The sequence below is a fragment of the Crotalus tigris genome, unplaced genomic scaffold (genome assembly GCF_016545835.1).
Source record: "Crotalus tigris isolate CLP2741 ecotype Arizona unplaced genomic scaffold, ASM1654583v1 scf7180000019173.45859301935:6455823, whole genome shotgun sequence".
NCBI lineage: Eukaryota > Metazoa > Chordata > Lepidosauria > Squamata > Viperidae > Crotalus > Crotalus tigris.
In genome coordinates, this window is record NW_024097414.1 from 2,693,203 (window position 1) to 2,712,862 (window position 19,660).

Consider the following 19,660-nt stretch of genomic DNA (forward strand, 5'->3'; position numbering starts at 1 on the left):
CACTTGCTAGCATGCTGCAGACCGTTGCTGGTCCACCGACCGGGGGTTGGGGACCCCTGGCATTACGGATCATCCGCCTCCCTCCATACCCTAAGACTTTGAAGAATACAACACTCAACTAAACTTACCTCTCAGTGTAAGAGGTGCCATCACAGCCAAAGGCTAATAGGGCTTGAGCTTGAGACATTTTCTTGCTGTCTTGAGTCTTCTTTCTTTTTTCTTCTTTCTCTTTGGTTTCTTCCTCTGCCGTGCCCAGCATGCGTCGTCTCTTTCGAGGAACATTTGGCAGAAGAGCACACTTGTTCCTCTTCTCAATCTGCAAAGCTAGGAAACTATAAAATCTTTTATAGACCAATGGCCACACCTAGCATTAGAAAGGGGCCATTGAGGTTTTCTTTTGGTTCTAAGAACCATTGCCATGGCTAAAATAATGCCAGGCAGAAAATTATAAAATCTATAATTAATCACTGGCCATGCTGGTCATTTAAATGGGCCATTGAGGTTTCCTTTCTGGTTCTAAGAACCATTGCCATGGCTAAAATAATGCCAGGCAGAAAATTATAAAATCTATAATTAATCACCGGCCACGCTGGTCATTTAAATGGGCCATTGAGGTTTCCTTTCTGGTTCTAAGAACCATTGCCATGGCTAAAATAATGCCAGGCAGAAAATTATAAAATCTATAATTAATCACCAGCCACGCTGGTCATTTAAATGGGCTGCTGAGGTTTCCTTTCTGGTTCTAAGAACCATTGCCATGGCTAAAATGCCAGGCAGAAAATTATAAAATCTATAATTAATCACCAGCCACGCTGGTCATTTAAATGGGCCGCTGAGGTTTCCTTTCTGGTTCTAAGAACCATTGCCATGGCTAAAATAATGCCAGGCAGAAAATTATAAAATCTATAATTAATCACTGGCCAAGCTGGTCATTTAAGTGGGCCGCTGAGGTTTCCTTTCTGGTTCTAAGAACCATTGCCATGGCTAAAATAATGCCAGGCAGAAAACTATAAAATCTATAATTAATCACCGGCCATGCTGGTCATTTAAATGGGCCGCTGAGGTTTCCTTTCTGGTTCTAAGAACCATCGCCGTGGCTAAAATTATTCTAGGGAAGAAAGGTATAAAATCAAATATCATTCATAATACCAGGTAGCAGGTAGAATATATAATGAAAACTCTTTAATTTCACAACAAATTCAAAGACCTAACCATAGTTCCAATTGAGAAACTAACTACCCTAGACCAGGGGTAGGCAACCTTGGCTCTTTTATGACTCATGGACTTCAACTCCCAGAATTCTGGGAGTTGAAGTCCACAAGTCATAAAAGAGCCAAGGTTGCCTACCCCTGTCCTAGACCAAGCAATGTCCAAAAACACTAATAAATTTTTAGGAGCCTGTCACTCTGACAAATTAGCCATCAATAGACAGACAGAAACAATATGTACCCAATTTGCAAAAAAGACAACACCTCCTCACCAACAATCCATACTGAGATATGCATAGATTAACACTATGATTAACATCAGACCAACAATCAAGAAGTGAACAATGTCTTAATCAAGGAACTGCCAATGAAGCTAACAACAAATAGGGCAACAAAGAACCTCCAAGACCATTTTTTTAAAACTTCTAAAGCAAGCCTTAGGGCAGTGATGGCGAACCTTTTAGATCTTTTAGAGTGTCCAAAAACCGCCCTGCCCCCGCTCCCGCCCGCCTGCCCCCCCATCCCGCTCTGCCATCCCACAGGGCCACCTACCGCCTCCATGGCCCGTCGCAGATCTCCCAGGCGGTCCTGCAGTGCCAGGGCAGCTACGCCTTCCGCCTGCACCCCACAGCATCATCTGCACGTGACAGGGTGCAAGGGCGGAGTCTTGTCCCCACTGCCCGGCTGCCATGTCCTTGGCTGGGCTGCTGCGCACGGGCCACGCCCAGGGGTGATTCTCCTCTGGGGGTCTGCTCGTGAGGAGGGGGCCGCGGGGGAGGCGGGGCTGGGGCGATGGCACGTGTGCCCATAGAGAGGGCTCAGAGTGCCACCTCTGTCCCACGTGCCATAGGTTCGTCACCACTGCCTTAGGGTAAATTTCAGAAAGGCCCAAACAGTACTTGCCAGGCTTCCTCACTTTCATGATACACCAAAGAGTGAATTAAACCATCTGTCTTACTGTTGATGTCTTCTTCTTCGTCTACAGGTCATTTTGGATTCGTGCCTTTGAAGTCAACATTACTTCAGTTGGAATTGGGGTTTTACTCCTAAGAATACACAATACACAGTGGTTACTATTACCCCAGACACAGGTGTTACCCTTGCTTACCATCCACCTCCCTCCATATCCTAAAGCAGGGGCCTCCAAACCTGGCCCTTTTATGACTTGTGGACTTCAACTTCCAGCAGGCTGGCTGAGGAATTCTGGGAGTTGACATCCACAAGTCATAAAAGGGCCAAGTTTGAAGACCCCTGGCCTAAAGCTTTAAAGAATACAAGACTCAACTAAACGTACCTCTCAGCGTACAGGGCGCCATCACAGCCGAAGACTAAGAGGGCTTGAGCTGGAGACATTTTCTTGCTTTTTTCTTCTTTTTTCTTCTTTCTCGTTTGTTTCTTCCTCAGTTGTGCCTAGCAACGTTGTCTCTTTGGAAGAATATTCGGCAGAAGAGTGCACTTTGTCTGCTCAGTCTGCAAAGCTAGAGAACTATAACATCTTTTACAGGTCAATGGCCACACCTAACATTAAAAAGGGCCATTGAAGTTTTCTTTTTGGTTCTATGAACCATTGCCAGGGCTAAATGTCCAGACCAACAATCAAGAAGTAATCAATACACTAATCAAGGAGCTGCCAATGAAGCTAACAACAAATAGTGCAACAAAGAACCTCCAAGACCATTTTCACCAACACTGAGCCACTAGAACCTAAACTGGGAGCAAACTGCATTCCCTTCAAGCACTGATGATGTTCCCTAGTTTGGTAAAGAAACGTCTACAACAGGGGTGTCAAACTGCCACCCATGGGCTGGATGTGTCACGTAGAAGCCACGCCCACCCCATTGCTGGCAAGGGCAAAACCGGCCCGATACGTTGCGCAAATGACGTCATGTGACGTCGCGAATTTGGACATGCCTGGTCTACAAGAAAACCGCCAAGCTCAGAGAGCAGCAAGGACGCCTCATTTCAATCGTGAGCCACAAATATCTCCTTTATTGGTATTCCTCATATTAAATTGCATCATCAGGTTTACTTTTGGTTCTAAGAAGTCTGGCTGGTATTACTCAGGCACTGGAGGAGGCTGGTAGCTGTCTGGTTCTAAGATCCACAGCCAATAGCTAAAATTGTCTTTCAAAATTGTCTTTTTGCTACTTTTTAGGCATGTTTGTCAAACTTGTGACTGTTCTTTTTACCCTTGATACTTTGTAATGTTTTTTTTTAAACTGCTAAAGCAAGCCTTAAGGTAAACTTTAGCAAGGCCCAAAGATTTTTGCAGTAGTTAACATGTTGCAAACAGTTCTTGCCAGGCTTCCTCCCTTTCATGATATACTGGGGAGTGAATTAAACCATCTGTCTTACTGTTGATGTCTTCTTCTTCGTCTACATGGATTCATGCCTTTGAAATTAAAAAAAAAATCAACATCACCAAATGACCAGTGGATGTTCAGAGGCTAGAAAAGCTATCAGTAGTCAAAGGAGCTTTTATGTGTTTTATCCTACCCGTGACAGAAGGCAAGATACAATGAATTGTAACATTGTTCCCTCGAACAACTAGTGGTCTTCTACATGTTTTGCTTTTTTTTAGAGCAGAGGTGTCAAACTTGCCACGTCACGTGACGTCGCAACGTGTCTTTTTTTTTGCACTGCCGGAGCTGGGTGGGCGTGGCCTCCGTATGATATAACCGGCTTGTAGGCGGGCAGTTTGACACCCCTGTTTTAAGGATTTGAGCCTTGAATACCATTTCCTCAGGTTCCCAAGAGTTGCGTGCATTCAAGAAAGTCAAGGCTCAAATCCTTAAAGCGGGTGTCAAACTGCCGGCCCACAAGCCGGTTGCGTCATACGGAGGCCACGCCCACCGCAGCTCCGGCAATGCAAAAAAAAAAAAGTCGCGGCTCCCGTTTTAAGGATTTGAGCCTCGACTACCATTTCCTCAGGTCCCAAGAGTTGCGTGTATTCAAGAAAGAAAGGGCAACTCCAGATACTGGAGCAATTTTGCCTTTAAGCTAAATTTTGCCTTTAGCCCTTTTAGCTGCACCTGGCTAAAGTTGCCTCATCTTTATTCCCGAGAGTCAAATCAGCTCCTGGCCCCGAAGTAATTTTAATTTAATTTTCACCTTTTCTTCCTTGAAATGCTTTTAGCCTGCAAAGACGTGGCTGAGATTAGCTCTGACTTTATTCCGAAGCTAATTTTAACTTATTCGCTTTGCTGGTTTGCTCCTTTTTAAACGGGCATGGGTGATATTATTTATTATTATTATTATTATTATTATTATTATTATTATTATTATTATTATTATTATTGATAAAGTTGGAAGGGACCTTGGAGGTCATCTAGTCCAACCTCAGGCTCCGCCAAAACTTTACTCCGAGAACCCGAGTCTTGGCTAAAATTACCTCAGGCGCCAAGAATTCGCTTTATTCCCGAGAGCAAGGTCAGCTCCTGAGTCCATTTTACCTTTAAAATTAATTTTAATTTAATTAATTTAATTTAACGATTAATTTATCGTTAATAATGATAAAGTTGGAAGGGACCTTGGAGGTCATCTAGTCCAACCTCAGGCTCCGCCAAAACTTTACTCCGAGAACCCGAGTCTTGGCTAAAATTACCTCAGGCGCCAAGAATTCGCTTTATTCCCGAGAGCAAGGTCAGCTCCTGAGTCCATTTTACCTTGAAAACTAATTTTAATTTAATTATTAATTTAATTTAACGATTAATTTATCGTTAATAATAATGATAAAGTTGGAAGGGACCTTGGAGGTCATCTAGTCCAACCTCAGGCTCCGCCAAAATTTTACTCCGAGAACCCGAGTCTTGGCTAAAATTACCTCAGGCGCCAAGAATTACCTCAGGCGCTTTATTCCCGAGAGCAAGGTCAGCTCCTGAGTCCATTTTACCTTTAAAACGAATTTTAATTCTTATCCACCTATGGTAGTTTGAAGCTAATTTTAACTCTTATTCAGCTGTGATAGTTTGCTCCTTTTTCAAGGGACATGGCTCAAATTGACTCAGGCTCCACCAAAATTTTACTCGGAGACCCCGAGTCTTGGCTAAAAGGCGCCAAGAATTTACCTTTAAAACGAAGTTTAATTCTTATCCACCTATGGTAGTTGGAAGCTAATTTTAACTCTTGTTCAGCTGTGGTGGCTTGCTCCTTTTTCAAGGGACATGGCTAAAATTAACTCAGGCGCCAAGAATTCGCTTTATTCGTGAGAGCAAGGTCAGCCCCGAGTCAATTTTACCTTTAAAACGAATTTTAATTCTTATCCACCTGTGGTAGTTTGGTCCTTTTAAAAGGACATGGCTGAAATTACCCCAGGTTCCACCAAAACTTTACTCTAAGAACTCGAGTCTTGGCTAAAATTACCCCAGACGCCAAGAATTTGCTTTATTCCTGAGAGCCAGGTCAGCTCTCGAGGCAATTTTACCTTTAAAACTAATTTTAATTCTTATTCCCCTGGACTAGAATTACGTGATTCCCCGAGGGAAAGACTGAGGTAACTATCTTTAGTGACCTGTGATATCGGCGTCCTTTTAAATAACACACCGTTTTACTCCTAAAAATACACGCCGCGGTTAAAATTACCACGGGTGCTACCCTTACTCCGCGAGAATAAGCTATTAATTTAGCTAAAGAATTCACGCTCCCCTCCGTATCTTACAACGTAGAAAAGTCTCAGAATTACCTCAAAAGCTCAAAAGGCCCTGCCCGGCCTCGAGCTCGAGGACTTGGGCCGCGGGAGCGCCGGAGAGAGAGACATTTTTGCCCCCCGGCGCCCCGCAGCATCGTCTTTTTTTGAGGAAAAAGAGACGCGGTAGCGGCGTCTGCTGCCTACGCAGCGCGCTCGCTATTCTTTTTGCACTCAGCCTGAGGAGCCCGCCGACTTTTTAAATGCCCCCGCCTCTCGGAGAGGAGAGAGGCCTCTCAGCCAATCCGGACGACGGGTTTTCGCAGCAGCCAATCGCCGTCGAGGCTGGCGCGGAGAAGAAACTCGCCAGGAGGGCCTTGGGTGGCGCTGGGCGGGGAAGGGAGCGCGCTCGCGCTCGTGCGCACGTGCACACAGTGGGCGCGCGCCGCTGTTTCCCCCCCCCCTCAACCTCGCAATCCGGGCCCGGCCGCGGCTCCCGGAGCGGTTGCCATGGAAACGGCGGGAAGCCACGCGCGGCACCTCGTCACGGCCAGGTGGGCCGATGCTGCGCAGGTGAGGGAAGATCTGGCGGTTGCGACGTTGTGTGTCAGTGTGTAATGCCTTCACCTCGAGGCTTCGCCCCATCTGGGGGAGCCTTCGGCTCGCCGGTGAGGGGGGTACGGGGGTGGGAGCCTTTGAACTACAAATCCCATCCCTTAGGCAGTCAGCGTATCTCCCGTAGTGCGTGAGAGGCCGGAGTAAGGTTGGAGGCTGCGTTTATTTTATCAGCTGAACTTGCCACGGACGTGAGCAGGATTCGAACTCAGAGCCACATAAAGCAGGAGTCGCCTGGGGGACGATATAATAAAATGTCGATTAATAAAAGAATAATAAAACTCCTTTGCTGGAGCCTAGCCTTCTGCATGGTTTAGTAGCCAGTTCAATGCACCGGGCAAACCCCCAAACACGTGTGAATCAGTCACAAAGCGAGGAGGCTCGTGTGAATCCGACCTCGGGTTTTAAGTTGATGAAAAAGCAAAGAAAAAGAAACGAAAAATAAAGGCAAGTGCACCCCTTTTCTTTGGCCACGAGATGGCAGCATTGCTCCATGGTTGGGAAAGGAAGGCAGAAAATGCGCGAAGCCTTTAAAAAGAGAATAAAATAAAAGATTTAATTGATTAAAAGAATATTACACACTTGTGCAAAATGATCTTCTGTTGTAGATCTGGGGTAGGCAACCTTGGCTCTTTTATGACTCGTGGACTTCAACAGAATTCCTGAGCATAGCTGACTCAGGAATTCTGGGAGTTGAAGTCCACGAGTCATAAAAGAGCCAAGGTTGCCTGTCCCTGGTCTTGACAATCGTTGGCAGAGATAGTCCTTGATTTTTACAGCCATTCCTTTAGTAACTGTTCAAAGTTACAGTGGTACTTAGAAAAGCAATTTATGACTGGTCCTCGCATTTATGACTGTTGCAGCATCCCAAGTCCCATGATCAAAAATCAGGCAATCACTGTTTGTTGCTTTCCCAGCTGGCTTTTGACAAGGAAGGTCAATGTGGGGGGAGCCAGCCTTACTTAACGACTGCATGATTCACTTAACGGAAGTGTTTAACAACTGTGGCCCAAAAGCTAGTAAAAATGGGCGCAACTCACTTAATCACCACTTTGTCTTTTCTATTTTTTTTCTTTTTCGTTTCTTACCGTCAGTTAGCCTGCGTTAGCTTTGACCTTCTTGTTTAAAATAAAACGTTTCGCTGGCAAGAAAAGACACACGATTAAGCCCGCTATCTGGATAAGGCCTATCTGTTTTTCAGAGTCTCTTTTTAAGCAGGTTCTTCTTCTTCTTTTTTTTACCCTCCAGATTCATTTGCCACCCAAGGGCCTCGCCCTGCCACAAGCCCGGGCGTTTCGCCATCAGGAGAAGCTAAGGAAAATCTTTAAACCGGTTTATTTGATATCTCACGATGAAATTTCATAGCCCCCTAATCAAGCTGAGGTTGATATCGTCACAGGCTATCTGGCTGATGCACTTGGCATGAAAAACAGGTGAAAATGAAATTTGTATGGTTACCACAGGTGATTTTGGGGGGGGGGTTGTTTCCAAGGTTCAGGACTCCACTTGGTCCCAAGGAGAGAGGATAACGATGAGCTAAAATTGCCCTCTGTGAAAGAAAGCAGCATTGTGGGAAAATAAAAAAGATATGATAGAAAAAAAACACTTCAGGGTCTCTGACCAGCCTTATGTTGTACTTGGCTACATAACCTCATGTGCTATTGATATTCCTAGAGCAGGGTCTTCAGACTTGGCCCTTTGATGACTTGTGGACTTCAACTCCTAGAATTCCTCAGCTAGGTGCCTAGCTGAGGAATTCTGGGAGTTATAATAATAATAAAGTTGGAAGGGACTTTGGAAGTCATCTAGTCCAACCCCCTGTTCAGGCAGGAAACCAAACATTTCGGACAAATGGCTGTCCAGTCTCTTCTTAAAAACTTCCAGTGTTGGGGCATTCACCGCTTCTGGAGGCAGGTTGTTCCACTGGTGAATTGTTCTAACTGTCAGGAAGTTTCTCCTTAGTTCCAGGTTGCTTCTCTCCTTGATTAGTTTCTATCTGTTGCTTCTTGTCCTGCCTTCAGGCGCTTTGGGGAATAGCTTGAAGTCCACAAGTCATAAAAGGGCCAAGTTTGAAGACCCCTGTCCTAGAGTCTCCTGATAGTCCTCACTTAACGACTGAACTTTTAACTGCCATTCAAAGTTACATCTCACCCCTCCCCCCCAAAAAGGTACTTATGACCCAGTGCTGGAATTCTGACAGCAAACACACAGAAACACACAATCCCTATGGTCATGTGATTGCATTTTGGGCTTTTGGAAAATATCTCACATTTGTGGCTGTTTGCAGCATTCTGCAGGCCACGAATGTGTTTTTAAGAGGTTTTTTTTTTTTTTTAGTTTCTGGTTTCCAGGAAAAAAAAACCCAATAGATTCGCTTAATGACCCCAGACTATTCACTTAATGACAGTTCCTGGCAGGCATTTGATCCACCTTTTGCCCCTCAGATCTGGAACTCTGCTCAGAGCTAAGTTCTTGCAAAGCTTGGCTTCTCAATCCCCAACTCGGTAGTTACACAGCCAAAGGGCAAAGTAGGAAGGACAAAAGGTCTTGAAGACTGCCGCTTTCATGTCAGTGAGGGCCAAGGTCAAAGTCTACGTCTTTTAATTGGAAGGTGCAGCAATACATAGATTCATTTTGTGCACATACGGGTCAGTCATCTAATTGGCAAAGGGCTGCCACCCCCCGGTTGATCCAGTGCTTCTGGGGAAGGTCAGAAGGAAGCTCAATGGAGAGGACATAGTTGGTGGAGTGTCCCGTGGTGGACAAGATGCCTCTCCTGGCGCTGGTTTTATAGACGGGACACAAGTAGATCCGCTCGTGCAAAAACTTGGCGCTCTCCCCGGGCTTCAGCCAAATGATGGGCAGGGCATCGTAAAGGATTTTGGGAAGGGATTCACCGATCTGCATGGTTATTCTATCCCATCGGGCTCCTTCCAGGAAGAGCCCTTTGACGTAGGCGCCATCTTCAGGCATCTGCTTCATGGCGTGGTCCTTCCTCATCACCTACAGCGGGAAAAGGATGAGCGGACTGAATGAGAAGAAGGAAATAACGTTCCTGGTTTAGGAGGAAGCGGGTGCTGGGGTTCCTAGGCTGCACCAAGCACTGGCTTACTGTGTGGCATAAAGGCCGTCCCTGGGATTGGTAAAACCACGGTTACAGCTCTGTGCACCAACTTTCAGAAGGCCAAGAGCAGGGGTCTTCAAACTTGGCCCGTTGATGACTTGTGGACTTCAACTCCCAGAATTCCTCAGTCGGCCATTTTGATGAAACTGTGGGCTTGGATCCAGACCAGGGGTCTTCCAATTTGGCCCGTTGATGACTTGTGGGCTTCAACTCCCAGAATTCCTCAGCCAGGCACGTGCCTGGCTGAGGAATTCTGGGAGTTGAAGCCCACAAGTCATCAACGGGTCAAGTTGGAAGACCCCTGGCCAAGAGAGTGGGTGTGGATTCCATGGGGAAGGGTGGACGATGTTCCAGAGGGTAGAAGCCATGTTAGAAAAGCCTCTTGATCGAGGACAATATTTGTAGCTCAGGGTTGAACTTGGTGGGTCTCTTGGTTGTTTTACTGCAGATGTTTCATTGCCCAGCTAGGTGACAACTGCTAGAAGGGGGTGGAATTTGCTTAAGGGAGATGATGATGTTACCTAGTTGGGTAATGAAATATCCAACAAGCCCATCAAGGACTCCACACTCCTCCTCTTCCTCCACTGCACCCCAACGCCACTCCCTTCAAGCACTGATGATGTCCCCTAGTTGGGTCATGAAAGGTCTGCAAGAAAACAGTCGAGCTCAGAGGGCACCAAGGACCCATCAGAAAGGCGGACCTTGCCAGCTGAAATTCCTCGTCCAACAGGATCCGGAGATGCCCCTTTTGCCAGCCTGCGGGGCAAGCCAATCCCATCCTGAAAACTATTATTATTATTATTATTATTATTATTATTATTATTATTATTATTATTATTATTATTATTATTATTTTGCCTTTGTCCGTTCCACCTAATAAACTCTGACATCTCCATCTGCTCATTATATTTTCAGCTGCAATACTCTCTACTTATTTTGAACTCTTTTCCCCCAAAGAGTTCCCTGAGCTTTTTCTCTCCCTTCTCCTACCCGGCGTTAATAAATACCATCCATTATTTAATATTTGGCACCTTATTTTCTTCCCAACACTGAGGGATCAATTAAGTTAGAACGGAGCCCGCGTTGTTTCTAGCCTTGACCAACTCAGAGTGAAATGCTAGAGAACCCGGATTCGGAAAACAATATTTCGGGAGAGAGAAGAAAATATTTCTTTCCCACCATCCATATTTTATAGCAGGGATGTTTTGCTGCTGCCTGGTACCCAATTAGTTCTGATCAATATATGTATGAGGTCTAGAAATCAAAGAGGAGGGGGAGGAGGGCGGGAAGGGAGGGGAGAAAGGAGGAGGAGGAGGAGGAGGAGGAGAAGGAGGAAGGAAGGAAGGAAGGAAGGAAGGTAGGAAGGAAGGAAGGAAGGAAGGAAGGAAGGAAGGAAGGAAGGAAAGAACAGGAGAAGAAGGAGGAGGGAAGGGAGGAGGAGGGAAGGGAGAGAAGGAGGAGGGAAAGGAGAGGAGGAGGAGGAGAAGGAGAAGGGAAAGGAGAGAAAGAGGAGGGATAGGAGGAGAGGAGGAGGAGGAGGAGGAGGGAAAGGAAAGCAGGAGCAGGAGAAAATGTTGTTGTGGCTACTCAACAAAGCCTGCTGTGATGCTAGTAGCTACCTCACTCCTCAAATCCAATAATTATTTTTGTCTGAGGCCAGTTCAGTCTCCTCTCAATGACAGTAGCAAATCCATCAATCCCCATCAATCTCCACCTCGTCTATTTCTCTAGCAGAGTCAATGATTGAACATCCACACGAAAACCTGGGCTGTCCATGTCCTTGTCCCACCACATAACTTGATGCGCTCTCTTACTCACTCTCTTTTTTTCCCTCATAAATCCTTATGTTTCACCCATGTCTTAAATGCTTTGGCTGGTTTTATAGTTTGAGATGTTGCAAAAAAATAAAAAGGAATGGAAATCCGTTCCTTTTTATTTTTATTTTCCATCTCCAACTACAAAACCAGCCAAAGCATAAAACAATCATGTACCTCGCCACGAAAGCCACCATCTTGTTGCCGCCAACATTTAGTCTGCAGATTCTTCCTCTCTACTTCTCTGGAACCAACCTCTACTTCTCATTAATTCTGAATTTCCACATTTTCGTTTTGTCCAAATAACAGTACTCTTTATAAGCACAATTAAATTAGTTGTGTATATACTTTACCTCAAATTCAAATCCAATATGATCTATTGGGATTGTATACTTTCTGGCATAATTCTGAGAGACGCCCGTCAGAAACGACTGAGTAAAATAGAAACCAGAGATCCAAAACACATTTGGTGGTCCGTGTTTGATCCATTCCTGAGGTGAATGGGAATTAACAGATACTTCTATGAAATGGAGCATCAAAACAACAACTACCAAGAATCCTAGGATGGCTGAATTTTCTAATCCTTTGTCTGAAATTGTCAGGATGTCAGGTTTAATTTGTCAGGTTGTTAGAATTAAGAATAATAATAGGCAGCCATGACTAGCTTGGCGGAAAATTTTGCTGCATTTTCCAAATTGCAATATGTAAAAAAAAAAAAAAAAAGCCAAGAGGATGAAAACACTAGGGATTGAATTGTTACATATTATTTCAAAATATTTAATGATATTTAGCTATATATATTACAGTTGCCTAAGAATGGAGTTCGGTAGATGAAAGGAACCCAACAGACTGAAAACCCAGAATGGATTAGCCAGGATAAATTCAATATACTTATGGTTAATTAATTATTAGTGACATTTGCTTGTTCTGGCTCTTCCCAAAAATAACAAAGCATCTAAAATCAATCAATTAGGGTCAGTTTTCTAAATGAACGAAACACATAAAGTGCTATAATCACTCTAGCAAGGAATGCAATGGGTCTTTTCATCATTTAATTAGTAGGAGATATATTGATCATGGTTCGGAAATCAGGGGGAGAAATTGTCAGCCTCTTAGAAAGTCTGTGCTCAAGATTTAGCAACCTTCTTTAACATCTTCACTCCCGGTTGTAAGCAAGCTCATTTAGGACACAACGGGGTTTTCCCTGTCATGGTGAATATTAAAGCAGCCTAGCATAATTGAGAAATTGATGTGATCATCAAATCAGCTCCTGCATGATTCTGCTAGAGTTAGATGATGCTGGGGGTAGGGGTGTGCATGGGAGTTTAGCTAGACATAACAATACTGGACCTAGTGTGTGAATCAAGGTTATTGAAATAAGAGATGATAAGAATTGGCAGCCTAGAGAACTGGAGGGAAGGCCTGCATTTCAAACTATTTGGAGAATGTGATTTATGACTGTTAATTGGAGGAGGGAATTGTGCTTTGATACTATGTGCTCAGGGGAGGGGAATCCAGTTTTTGGCTTTGACTGTGTTAGTACTGACGCTATGCTTCTCCAATGAAGATTCTTTAAGGTAAACAATGCCTCGAAGTTCTTTGAAGAGTTTCATCTGTCGGAACCATGACATTGAGACTTTATGGGTACCTGAAAAAAGACCAACCGTGTCACCAAGTCGGTCACGTAACTCCCCAGGGGTTTGAGTGATGGGTAGGATTTGGCTGCCCACATAGCTGGCACTTTGCCCACAATCATGCTGTTGAAAACTTCCTCCAGTTCCGAAGACATCAACACCAGGCCTTTGATGGCTTTGCCTAGGTTGATCAGACTGCTCCGGACGACCTCCGTAAGCCTGACAAAAACAAAATATCCCCAAATGAGACCACCACTCTGTATCTTAAAGTAGGTTGGGAATAGGGAGAGAAGAAAGCCGGAACTAGTTGCGGTTCTTGTTATTTTGCCTGCTCGCTCGCCTGGAAAGGCAAACAAGTTTTAATGAAAAAGCAGGGAAAGGAGCGTTAGGTCTTCAGCTTGATGATGTGTGGAGCTTGAAGACGTACGGACTTCAGTTCCCAGAATTCCCCAGACCACAGTGACGCACACATATATGCTGGTCATCTGAAAAGTCTTAAGACCACCTCCTGACACCCTCCAGCTTATGGAGGTACACAATCCAGAATTTTACCTGTTAAACCTGATCAGCTCCTGCCTGAGAACTGTGTTCATGGACTCCTCATACAGCACTGGATACAATTTCATCACGTGTTCGAGATCAAAATCATCGGGTAGCTTGGAGAGAACATCTTGAGCCAATTCTTCAACCGTTTCCTAAAATTAGGAAACGGAATCATGGAGAAGTGAAATGGCTGGAAAATAGCGAAGGCTTTGATCGTTTTCATTCTATTTTACGTATCTTCGCATTGGTTATTTTTCAGAGTTTTGTGGCAAAAGTTTATGTCAATTTTTGGAGTGTTAATTAATCATCTAGATTTTTTTTCTGGGGAGACCTCCAGGTGGGAACCTTCCAGTCCTGCCTCTATTTTTCTCTACAACAGCATATTCATGCATTTGTTCGTTCATTTGTTTGTTCATCCATGCATCCCATTTCTATTCCATCACAATCAAAGCACAAAGTACGCTGGTCTAAGGAAGAGCAACGAAGAGTAGTTTGCTCTCCATGCTTGAAAAATAGAGGGCTTGAAAAATAGAGGCTGCAGCTTTGGGGGAGCAGAGTAGCCAACACCCCCAACATCTGATGCAACAGCAGCTTCTATACAGATAGTCCTCAACTTACTCCCAAAATTTCTGTTGCTAAGCAAGACAGTTGTTAAGCGAGTTTTGCCTCATTTTACAACCTTTTTGCCACAGTTATTAAGCAAATCAGGTGGTTGTTAAGCAAAACTGGCTTCTCCCACTGACTTTGCTTGCCTGGAGATAGCTGGGAAGGTTACAAATGGTGATCCTCACAGCACCCGGGACACTGCAACTGTCCTAAGTACAGACCAGTTGCCAAGCAGCCGAATTTTGATCATGTGACCGTGGAGATGCTGTAAGAGTCGTTAAGTGTGAAAACCGGTCCCAAGTCACTTTGTTCATCGCCATTGTAACTTCGAACCGTCACTGAATGAACGATTGTAAGTCAAGGACTGCCTGTCTTGGAAAGTTAAGGCCAGAGCTAATTTACTGCTGCATCTATTTTACAATATTCGTACCTGGGGTGATTTCCCTCCTCCTCCAGCCTCTCGAGGGAGAGTCAACAAGACACCGTTGAAAAGCAGGTTGGTCTCCTGGTTATCCTTCGTAATGTCGGCGTTCTCGTGAAGGCCAAATATTTCAGGGTGGGTTGAAATGGGCAGCGTTCTTAAATAATCGATGTAAGACTACGACAAAACAAGGCAGATCCAAACTGAGCATTCGGACATCTGTATATTTTGTCAAGGGCATTAAGATTGTCAGAAGATATTTTTATATATGACAGATGGCACACCCCCTCCATATATTAAAAACATTTCAGAAGCCATAGAATGCAACTGCCAAGATCTGTAACTGGGCATCACCCACCACCCAGAGGTTTCCACATGAGGACAAATCACGCACTACAACGTTTCATTGCGAGAACGCGAATGAATGATTAGACAAGGGGGACCTGAACTCATTGGTAGCAATGAACAAGGACACACATTCAATTTTGCAGCTACTAAGATTGTTGGCCGAGCAGGGACAAAAACAGCCAGAGAAAAGATTGAAGCCTGAGATATGAGCTCTTGTCAAACAATAGGAGTACTGATTTACCATCTGCCTATTGGGTGTTTAAAAGCTGAAGGCCGGGCAGCACAAGGAATCAACAATTAATGAGTTAATAGCTAGCCATCAACACCCTAATTAACAACATAAAGATACTCATAACCAGGAACCATATAAATAGTGACTTTGGGTCCTGGTGACCGATTCAGATTGGATCCTGCAGTACTTTTTAAAAATCACGGTCCCTAATTGATGTAGGTGATGATCTTCATACCATTCAACCTCATCTTTTTCTCACCTGGTACGTCCCAAAGGGTGGTATATAATATTCCCCTCCTGGAGAAAGTTTATAGCATTCCTGTGTTTCAATTTCTTGGCAATAGACAAGGGAGAGAAGCGACAGGAGGAGACGTCTGTCTTTGTCATCTGTCACTCTTCCACCATAATTACATTCCCCTGGAAACAGAAAAGTTACATCAGGAGAGCAAAGGGCGAGAAGATTTACACCTAAGGGACAAACACGGTTGTCATCTGGAGGAAGAATACAAAATAGATGGGAGGTCTCTCTTTGTGGACATGCATTTCTACAACTGGTGTCATGTCCTCGACTTACAACGTAATAAGGACCAGAATTCCCACTGATAAGCAAGGTGGCTGTGGTGTCCAATTTTACAACCTTTTTTGCCACAATTGTTAAACGAATCATGCAGTCCTTAAGTGAAGCCAGCTTCCCTTGTTGACTTTGCTTATCAGAAGCTGGCTGGAGAAGTTGCAAAATGGTGATCACATGACCTCAGGACTCATTGCAAGTTCAAACCACCACTAAACAAATGGTTGTTAAGTCATAAACCACAATTTGTTTTACTCATTATGGGTTAAACGAACATTAGTGGCCTGGCATTTAACAATGCTAAACCATGGGCTCTTTTTTACTAATCTGGGTAAGAATCTACCCCATCAGATCTGGACAAGACACTAACTTGCAAACCGTTTAAAATGACTGGGGTATCTATTTTATTTTTCACTGCTGAACAAGGGAGAGAAAAAGCTATTCTCATCCCTGTAACATTAAACCACGGTTTTGCATTATGTGAAAGTCCTGATGGTTTGGATAGGATTCACCCACTGGGCTCAACTTCATGTGAATTAATTTGATTTTGATTTGGCATAGTAGCAAGTACCTGCCCTTGTTTTTAATCAACTTTAGCCTATGGCTTAACCTTCATGCGAATGCATCGACTGTAGCTTGTTTAATAAACCATGGGCACAACAGATCGGGTCTTAACCGTCATATGCAAACCGAGTCACAGGGTAGGCCCTGTACCTGTAAGATAAGTTAGAGCTTCGAATGGAGTTTCTTCATATTCGTTCAGAAACATCTGAATTTGCCTCAGGCTGATTCTAAGATCAGATTCGTTGAATTCATACGGAATATTCCAACCTGTCCAGTTCAGGGAAAAGAAAAAAAAAGAAAACAAATAAGAAAAACTGATTCTGACACATCTGATGAAATGCAACCTTAAAATGATGCTATGATCAATGAGCTGATCCTTAAGTTACCACAATAGTTTTTATTGCTAGGGAATAGGAATGTATTTGTATGTCATGGTTCTCTCTCGGGAGAAACTCTTATTAGGCGAAAAGTGCCATGGGCAGGAAAGCGTCTGTCAAAAAGGAAATAGCAATAGCACTTAGACTTATATACCGCTTCACAGTGCTTTACTGCCCTCTCTAAGAGGGTTACAGAGTCAGCCTCTTGCCCCCAACAATCTGGGTCCCCATTTTACCCACCTTCAAAGGATGGAAGGCTGAGTCAATCTTGAGCCGGTCAGGATCGAACTCCTGGCATTGAGCAGAATCAGCCTGCATTATAACAACTGCGCCACTACGTACAGCATTTAATTTCATTGTGAGTTACACAATGATAATAAAGATATTCTATTCTATTCTATTCTATTCTATTCTATTCTATTCTATTCTATTCTATTCCATTCTATTCCATTCCATTCCATTCCATTCTATTCTAAGAGCCTTCAGGCCATTCAAGTGGGACAACTGCAATGTAACTGGGAAGAGCCACCGGATTCCCCTTCTCACCCAGCGGACCAAAGTTCCTTCGCTCTTGCACCAGGGCGTGGAAGAAGCAGAGCCCAAACAGCATCTTGTGCCAGATTTCCTTTTTGTCACAGCTGCCAAAGAAGGCGGGATCGGAAATCGGGTCATTGAGGTAGGAGCGGAGGAGATTCGCACGGACTCCTTTGGGCGGCTCGTTGGTCATTTTGATCCCATTTTGGAGGATGCTGACCGGAAACTTTTCCGACGGGTAACTGGTCAGCCACAACCTAAGAAGCAAGAAGAGAAGCCTTCAGACGTCGTGGGGCTCTGTCATTGGAGGTTGGAGAGATTGGGCGGCCACTTGTCCAGAATGATATAGGGCAGGGGTGTCCAATCTTGGCCACTGTGAGACTTGTGGACTTCAACTCCCAGAATTCCCCAGCCAGTCTGCTGTACAATGTCTTGCACTAGAAGATCTCCAAGTCTCTTCCAATTCTATGATTTTGTTAAACTGGGTTGATGAAACATTCTTGTGCAGTCCCACAAACTCTTTGTGTTTGTGTTCAAATCATGGTAGAGTTGTGTTGTAAATGTCCCTCTTCCCTCCCCCAAATTAAATTAGCTTTGTTTAGGATTTCCACGTTTTCTTTAGCAGGCTAATTTAAAAAAGAGCTTTTAACTAAGCGCCTGATGAAAGAGAGATAGGACTGAGAAATTACGCTTCCTTCCTCCCGTGCTACTAATATGCTTGTGAAAAGATCTCAATCCATCTACTACATCCAGGTCCCACGGAGAAGAGACTCAAGTTAAATTCTTGCCTGAATTTGGTGTGGGTATTCTCAGGCACGATGACTTCCTCACAGATTTTCTCCAAAGCGGGCATCCAGCTGGTGGCCAGGTGGCAGTTCTGCAACACAACCCAAGTTCCAGCACTGATCGCCTGATTGATCATCTTGGCTGCGATGGGGCCTTGTCCTTGTCCCAAAGAGATGGTCTGAATGTTCTCCATTCCAAGATCATCAGCAAACTTCAGCAAACCTGGTCAAAAAAGCACAACTCAATAAATGTGTGGGTCATTGGATATAACGTGACATTCCAGTATATACATTCTTATCAAATTATTCCACATTTTACAATCGGTTCTTCATCTCTTGAATATACATCTAAATTTTATATACAATACTTATTCTAAAATTACATATATTTCTATCTTAACACTAGCCTATAATCCCAACCGTCCTCCTCGAATCCTTCCAGCGGTAAAATTTATCCCAGGTTTCGAAATAAACTGATCTACATTTGTCTTTCAATACCATTGTGAGCCTGTCCCTTTCCACCCATTGTAATATTTTATTTAGTGTCTCTTCCTCTGTGGGAATTTCTTTGCTCTTCCATTTTTGCGCAAACGCAAGCCTAGCTGCAGTCAAGACATGTAACATGTAAATAAAATTTAAAATAATAATAATAATAACAATAATACAATATAAACTTTAAAAAACAAATAAATAAATAAATGTGTGGGTCATTTTAAAGCAGTGGTTCTCAACCTTTCTAATGCTGCGACCCCATAATACAGTTCCCCATGTTGTGGTGACCCCCAACCACTTATACATCACTGGGTGCCAGGGGCGTGGCCAAAGAAAAGGGGGAAAAATGGCGGATAGCCTTGTTTGGTGACCCCTGTGAAATGTCGTTCGACCCCGAATGGGGTCCCGACCCACAGGTTGAGAACCATTGTTTTAAAGAGACAGGGCCAATTTTTTTCCAAAAAAAAAATAAAGCATGCACACCATCCCTATAAGCAAGAATGTGAGAACTTCCAAAGTTACTGAACATTGTCCACCTCCACCATTGGCCATGTTGATCAAGACTGCTGGAACTGGGGTTCAATAACCTCTGATGAGTGCAGGGGTGTCCACCCTTGCTAGAGAGGGTGCCTCTTTCTGTCCATCGATCCTCAAAGGAAACAGGATGCTAGTCATGGATCAGGGGTCTTCAAACTTGGCCCTTTTATGACTTGTGGACTTCAACTCCCAGAATTTCTCAGCCAGGCATGCTGGCTGAGGAATTCTGGGAGTTGAAGTCCACAAGTCATAAAAGGGCCAGATTTGAAGACCCCTGTCATAGATGTTTGCCAGATCCAATTCAGGAGCTTATTCTATGAAGATCTCTTGTTCAATTAGGTCAGGGGTCTTCAGAATGGGAAGGCAGGGCATGCTACAGTTTTATCGATTAGGGATATACATCTGGTGAGGCCACAAAAAAGTGCCTTCTCAGTGGTGGCTCCTTTTTAATGGAACATTGTTCCCCCCTGTTGGTTTTCCCAAAAGTCAATCAAGTGGCTGATTTGATTGTGTTGTTGCTACCGTGGGGAATGGAATGTGGGGGGCTACGGGTTTTGTTGTATGGTGCATTTTTTAAAATGCTATAAACACCAGGAGTTGCCTATGTATGCGCTGGGCCAGCTATATAATG

The 19,660-nt window shown here is 44.1% G+C and overlaps 1 protein-coding gene across 5 annotated transcripts in view; it reads right to left on the reverse strand.

Moving 5' to 3' along the window:
- Nucleotides 1-9,031: 9,031 nt before the first annotated feature.
- Nucleotides 9,032-19,660, reverse strand: part of DNAH3 (dynein axonemal heavy chain 3) — a 67,111-nt gene continuing 56,482 nt past the window's right edge. For 4 of the 5 annotated variants that reach the window (XM_039360332.1, XM_039360331.1, XM_039360330.1 and 1 more), the window contains 9 exons: nt 18,004-18,223; nt 17,228-17,472; nt 16,455-16,571; nt 15,429-15,586; nt 14,599-14,766; nt 13,572-13,714; nt 13,034-13,238; nt 11,739-11,876; nt 9,032-9,450 (listed from right to left, as the gene is read on the reverse strand). In XM_039360332.1, the coding sequence (XP_039216266.1) occupies nt 9,097-9,450; nt 11,739-11,876; nt 13,034-13,238; nt 13,572-13,714; nt 14,599-14,766; nt 15,429-15,586; nt 16,455-16,571; nt 17,228-17,472; nt 18,004-18,223 (1,748 nt within the window). In that variant the 3' untranslated portion in view covers nt 9,032-9,096. Of the gene's footprint in view, nt 9,451-11,738; nt 11,877-13,033; nt 13,239-13,571; nt 13,753-14,598; nt 14,767-15,428; nt 15,587-16,454; nt 16,572-17,227; nt 17,473-18,003; nt 18,224-19,660 lie in introns of those variants that run through there. The other variant, XR_005558735.1, reaches the window with a different exon arrangement.